General features: G+C 32.5%; 1 protein-coding gene across 1 annotated transcript in view; it reads left to right on the top strand.

Annotated features, from left to right (window-relative positions):
* The window catches only part of Gabrg1 (gamma-aminobutyric acid type A receptor gamma1 subunit), a 91,740-nt gene extending 87,329 nt beyond the window's left edge, over window positions 1–4,411 (top strand). The window contains exons 10-11 of the mRNA XM_012512587.1: window positions 2,155–2,205; window positions 4,161–4,411. Coding sequence (XP_012368041.1) covers window positions 2,155–2,205; window positions 4,161–4,411 — 302 coding nt within the window. The remainder of the gene's footprint in view (window positions 1–2,154; window positions 2,206–4,160) is intronic.
* Window positions 4,412–7,128: the final 2,717 nt, after the last annotated feature.

The following is a 7,128-nucleotide window of genomic DNA, read 5'->3' as shown; positions in this document are numbered from 1 at the left end:
ATTATTTTGGGGAGCCTCTCAGGATGCCTTCAGGGCAAGTCTGGTTTGGCTTGAGGATGAGGGGATCGAACCACAGCATCCTGAGCCTGACTGATTTGTTTCAGCAGGCATGTAAATACCTGAGCTAATGGGCTGGCCTCCCTGATTATTACTTTGTTTTTCATTTTTTTGCTGAATTTTTCCATCATATTTCACATAATGTAAAAAAATTTCTAAAATATTTTATGTTTTACATTATTACTTAATATGTGTTTTACTTTTGGGAATTAGATAGCTTTTTGTCCCATATTTTTCTGTTATCTTCTCTTAAGACTACTGTTTGTTTTAATACTTCTTAAGTTAAACATACAGTCAAGTTTTTCATATCATTCTCTATTTCATTGACATAGTTTTTCTCTATACACAGTGGATATATTCCTTAAAATTTTATTTTAAAACTTTTTGAGCTTTTTAAAAGGCACAGCAACTTTTTCAATTCCTGAGAAGTGTTATTTTCCAACTAACTCTTTGTTTTTTCTTTCAATGCGTACATTAGCTCCTCAAGGAATTCTGAGTAGACTAATTACCAGTATTAATATTCTCTTGTTTCCTGAATTATTAGAGTCAGTAATACCAGCTGTTAATCATCATGTTTTTCATTTGTTGGTTTACAAATGTTGTTTTGTATTATTTTCCAATAGGCCATTCAAGCAGGGGGGGTGTATCAAATTTTCACTGGTTAGGTAATATTTTCATGGGGAACAAACTATTCCTGCTTACACACACACACACACACACACACACACACACACACACTGAATAATAAAAGATAGAACTGACTGACTGATTCTATCAGAGTGAGGGCATTTGGGGCCATTACTATACCCATCTCAGGAAGGAGTCTGAACCTTCCTTGACATACTTTAAAAGTCATGGAGTTCTAACAATAAGAAAAAAAACCCCAAAACAAACCAATAAGAGCAACAATAATAAAACAACCCACTCATCAGTGTTCTGCCTCACTGCTTGCACAGTAGTTGTTCTCTAATTCAAGCAATATAGTTTTTAATTCAGAAATGATCATTTAACTGATGCTATGTCTTCCATCCCAATTCACTTATTATTCCCATTTTTCTTTCTTTTGTTACAGTGTGTCCAAAGTTTTTGAGAGGAAAGAACAGTTTCCAGACACAATTCCATTTTCTCAGCTTTCTGAAATGTTCTCTTTGTGTATATTATATCCATTAGGCTATTTAAAACTTTGATGTTTAGAAGTTCATTACAAATTTTAATATGCGAACTGAGGACTTATCACTAACACCTACATTTTGTCTGCTTTTATCACTGTTGTGTATTTTACAATTTTTGATCATTTTGATGGTCCTGAGAGGATATTCTGTTAGGATGTTCATGTTCAGTTATGTTGTCATTTTTTATATTAATTTAGCTGATTTATTTTTTTTCCTAGTAGTTGCCGTGTTGGATGGCAGCCTATGTAGTCAAGTTGCATTTCAAATAAAGGCAATTCAGTACCTATGTATCCCTCCCATTAATCATTTAGGGATTTCCAGGTCAGAAGTCTGTGTGTTTCATTGTTTTGTTTTATTGATACTGTGTAGATCTTTGAGCATTTGTCTCAGCCTCTACATAGTCTATTTCTTTTCACGTTCATCACTTATTGAAATGCAGCTTCTTTGAATTTATGAATTCATTGTTCTGGAGAAGAGAAAAGGAGTAGAAAGAAAGTGGAAAGTTGTCAGTGTCATCAAAATAAGGTAATCAAGACATTGACCACCAGAGATTGATCTATTATTAAATGAACTACGTGCAGTATTTCTACAACTAGCCACTTTGAACCCTCTCACATACAATTCGTATCTTCTGATCAGCACAAGGTATTTCAGTTTTGACAGTGCCATGTGATACATGAAATGTATTTGCTGTCAAATAACAAACTTTCATATTAATTACTTTCCTTTCTCATTAGCATATGAAAATGTTGTTTAAACATTAAATGACAGGGAATGAATACCAATCTGTCTTTTTTAAAACATAATTTTAGTGCTCTACTAAAAGTTTGGAATTTAATTCAGTGTCCCTGATGTGTCATCTTCAAAAATTTATCCTTAACATCTGAAATATACTGCTTCTGCTTCTTACAATATAATTAGGCAGATCCCATAATAAATTTATTTGTGTTTAAGGCACTGACCTTTATTTTCAAACTGTACATTTAGTTCAAAGATGGCTATCATGATTTGCTTGATGCTTTCAGTCTTTTGAAATATTACTGCCTGTTATTACTTGTTTCTTGCTTTTAACCTATGAAATTTCATTCTTTATCATACAGAATTTTTAAACTCTCATGGAAAGTTTAATTGTCATGGTCTTTAATTTCTTTTTCAAAATTTAGAACTCACAAGTTAGATAAGTATTGACTTTAAAATTAATTAAGGTCAAGTACAAATAATTTTTATAGCCTTGGCAGCATATGCAATGTCAAGCTAATCAAAGCACTGATTTTAGTAGTTGTAAAATGCATAATTTAGAACATCCTGGAGATATGGACAGATTATGAGGGCTGATAAATTACTAAAAGCATGAACTTCATTCATATTTAATTTACAAATTTTACCTTTTTTATTTTTTATGTACAGTATGTGTAGGGTCTCACTACACAACTCAGACTCGTAGTGATCCTCCTGTTTTCAGCCTTCCAAGTGCTGGGATTATAGGCACGCGCCACCCAGCCCATTCTCAATCACCATCTCAGTGTGCCCCGGGGGTGGGTCAGCATAGGAATAGTATCCTCATCCCTGTGTTCTGCCTAACCAAGTGCCTTAATCCGCTGAGCTATTTAGCCAACTCTTTCATTCACCTATTTATTCAAGAGTTTTATAATTTTTGTCTAGTGGTATTTTGAATGAAGCTCAAGTTTTTGCAGTTATTATTGTTCCTATGTTTGGTTTATCACATTTTTTTATGTTTGTTGTGTCTTATCCTTAACAGGCATCAGCAATAAAATAATGCTAACAGCAACAATAAATAATATCTCCTGGAAATTGAGTTATTTTGTACTTCAAATATTTTGCTTGGTGTTTCATGTGAATCATCTTTTTGCATCATCAAAGAAACCTGTGTTATTGCTACTATGCCTTTGTACCTCATAATCTCCATTGCGTAGAGTAGTCAAATTTTCTGCTCAACTTAGAAGAACTTTACAGTCAGGGCTAGCAGTTCAGACTACATTTGTCTGACTCTAATGTGTTTTCCTTAATGCTCTTTGTTCTACCGGCCTTATCCTTATATTTAATATTTTCAAATATTACTTTTATTATTTAAGTATTATTCAAAACCTGGAAACATTAACAAGTTAAGTTGATGTGTGTCCCAAACAACCTGAATAATACTAGTAGCTATTAGTACTCATGGTCATTTCCCCATAAGTTAGATGATTTATTCCTCACGGCTTTCCCAAATTATTAGGAGCTCATGTAATTCCAGTGTCTTCAACACCACTTCTTCCCCAAACAGCATTTTAAACTCTTAAAGAATATATCTCCAAAAAAAAAAAAAAAAAAAAGAACGTATCTCCAAAATTTACTAATTTGTATTTACTACTATAAACTTGTATTTTTCTTTTATCCATGGTTTCTTAAACCATTTACATTATCAATGTCTTCATTTTTAATTTTCATTGTCACTAAATAAATAACATAATAGCAAACAAGTGTATTCGTAGCACTATATTTTAGTGAAAAATATAGAAACATGCTTTTAAGTTTTTTTTTTTTTTTTTTTTCCAGAACTGGAGATTGAACTCAGGACCTTGTGCTTGCCAGGCAAGCGCTTATTTGACTGAGCTGTCTCCCCAGCCCTGAAACACGCTTTTAGAATGAATTTCATAGTTGACAATATTTTAGTGCACCAATTTTCTAAAGATATAAAATAAATTTTATTTTCTGGAGTGTTTTCTTCACGATCTTTGGAATGTAAGGAAAGTTCCGGGTTCTAAAAAAACATTAGAATTGAAAATACTTGTTTTTTGAAAAACAGGATTAATCTTCTTATAGCATGTCTCATGCAGCTTGTGTCGATGGTGGCGTGGGGGTCGTCCTCTGTTCTGCTCTATGCCTGAAACTCCCCTTGCTGCATCCCGCAGGTGGCCCCAGGTCTGCACACCGGATCCACCCTGATCCCGATGAGCAGCATTTCTCTGCAACAAGGGGAGGACGATTACGGCTATCAGTGCTTGGAGGGCAAAGATTGTGCCAGCTTTTTCTGCTGCTTTGAAGACTGCAGAGCGGGGTCCTGGAGGGAAGGGAGGATACACATCCGCATCGCCAAAATTGACTCCTACTCGCGAATATTCTTCCCAACAGCGTTTGCCTTGTTCAATCTGGTTTATTGGGTTGGCTACCTTTACTTATAAATTTTACTACTAGATAAAAATTCTGATTCTAAGTGGATCCAATTTAATCTGATGTTTTCAGTAATATCACTTTAAAACTCAAAATGCATAGAAATCGAAAGCTAAAATACAAACAGTATTGTGATTATTTTTAGGCCTCCGTAGGTAAATGTAGTATCAATTTTAAATTCATTTACTTAAATTTACATGAAACTTATGAATGTTCGAATCTAGTACATTTAAATACTATTATATACTTTACTTTCATTTTCTTTATGTTACTTATATCCTATCAGGATTTGGGATTTATGAATTCTCTGATACATATTTTAAAGGTGTAGTAATTTAGTACATATTTTTATTTAAATATTATAGGAGACTAATGCCTAAAAGTTATGTAATTTTTAACCTAAAAAGTTTGTAACTTTTTTTTCTTTGTTTTTATTTCTCTGCCCTGTTTAGTGTATATCTTATTAAAAAGAAAGCTATGATTTCCTTGCATTTATTTTCAAGATGTTTTACTCCCCCCGAAGTAATTTTTTCTTAATTTTCAATTCAATTTTTTTCCTGTGAGTTGAACTTATACTTGTATAAATTTATGGGGTAAAAATGATGTCATGATTTATAAATACAGTGTGGAATATTTGAATGAAACTAGTTGGCACATGTCTTATCAAAAGGCCAATGTGTGTCTGTCATTTAAAACCATTCATTGCCTTATGCAACATGAAACAAAACTCCAGCTCCATTTAGTCTGAGGATTTACACAACTAGAAACGAACTATTTTAGTCAGGTTTTTGAAATGCAATTTGAAAAAGGATGAAAATGTTACTTATATTCATTTCATTTTCCTCCTTTTAGGATTCATGAAGTATGGTTGTTACAATGTACCAAACTAAAATTAAATATAGAAGGAAATTCCCATTCTTTTCATGTGCTACAAAATTGTGGCTGTCCTTATCTTAATAAAATCATTAGGAAAGATTTACTCTTGTGGTTAAAGAAAGCTCTGGTAGGTTAAGTTGGAAGAAAATATAGTCTTATTTATGCATTTTTTAGATCAGATTTACTTGGCAAACAATGTTATGCTTATGTCACACATTTGTCTCTTACTTCCTGAGTTCTGAGTCCATTTCTCAACATTATAAATCATTATTAGATTATCTTTTCCAGGAAATGAAGAAAGCAACAGAATCCTATGAAGGTTGGACTTTTGTTACAGATCTCATTAAGGAACATGAGTATGAGAGCAACCTAGCTTCCAACAGACAGCAGAAAACATGCAGAGGAAGTCTTTACACGCAAAGCCAGTGGTTAACAGCTGCCACAGGTCTCTTGCAGACAGAAGAGATAAAATTAGGTCTTAATGATAATGCCCTGTAAATTGTTTAGCATATCAGCTATTCATAAATACTGCATATTCATCCAGAGTTATTTAATTTTCTGAAAATTTGACAGGGTCAGGTTGGAGATAAACTTCAAAAATTGTTTTCATCACCAAGAATGATTCTTTAGATGAAGAGATTTGTGAATGAGGACCAACATAGGGCTGAAAGACGATGTTATCACCTATGGATGTGACACTCTTGATTTTAGTGTGATAATTCCCCAAGGCTGAGTGCATGCCTGGTGAAGCCCTGGTGTAGTCATGGTTGTATTTTTTAAATATTTAGTTCTATTTTCACTTTAATCTCAGTGTATTCCTTAGATGAATGTTAAAACTTTTTCTGAATTGCTTATAAGCCTCTAGACAGAAAAAAACAGAAAAAATTGAATATTAATGACAAATACTCACCAAAACTGCTCTTTTTTTTAAATGAAGAGTCGAATAAAACTTTGGCCATGTATATATTTATTTTCAGGTTACTTGTGCATTCATGTTTATAACATTGAGTGTTAGTGGATATTTTAAATATTAGCATCCATTTAGAAATAAGTGAAATAAACTATTCATAAAGAAATGAGTTCACTAAATTATTTTGTGGCTATTGCCATGTTTTAAGCTTAGATTACTCCTTACTTTGGGCTGGTTTACATTGGGGGCTTTTTCAATTTTATGTGAGCATGACTACATTTAAAGCACTTGAACATGCTTGATATAAAGAGCCTTGATATTTTTCACTGGTGTCATATTAACTTTATTTTAAATGGTGATAATATTTATGTGTGAAAACCAGTTGATAAGAAATATGGAAGATACTTTTCTATGTATTTCTTGTGTACATCAAAGTAAACAATTATTTCAAAGCCAGTGGTATTTTCAGCAGCTGTATCTAAATTTATGGATCAGAAAGAGAAGCATACAAATTTTATCATTTCTAAAAATGAAAATTAGGTAGAAATGTATTTATATTCTTTTTTTCTTTTACAACAAAACAAAAATTCTTATTTTTAAAGGGGATCTACTCTAATTCTTGTTCTTTTTCCAGGTATCAGCTTTATCATGTTAGTAAAGATTTTTTTAAAGCTCTTCTTTTTTTCAGGTGAGGCATGTGTCTTATTTTTTTTTTTATTTTTATTTTTTTGTGGGACCTTTGCTGAATGCAAAAAAACAAGCTTCCAGCATAGATCAAAAAGTAGATATATTGGCAGGGCCAGGGAAATGGCTCAGCACAAGGGCCTGAGTGTAATCCCATTCCACCAAAAAAAAAAAAAAAAAAAAAAAGAAAAGAAATAAAGAATGAAATGATAAGAGAAACACAGGAATTTAGAAATCATTGAGAAAAATGTTAATTCA

The sequence above is a fragment of the Octodon degus genome, unplaced genomic scaffold (genome assembly GCF_000260255.1).
Source record: "Octodon degus isolate 3935 unplaced genomic scaffold, OctDeg1.0 scaffold00235, whole genome shotgun sequence".
In the NCBI taxonomy this organism is placed as follows: Eukaryota; Metazoa; Chordata; class Mammalia; order Rodentia; family Octodontidae; genus Octodon; species Octodon degus.
The sequence above is the reverse complement of the archived record's forward strand: the minus strand, read 5'-3'. Positions and strand labels throughout refer to the sequence as shown.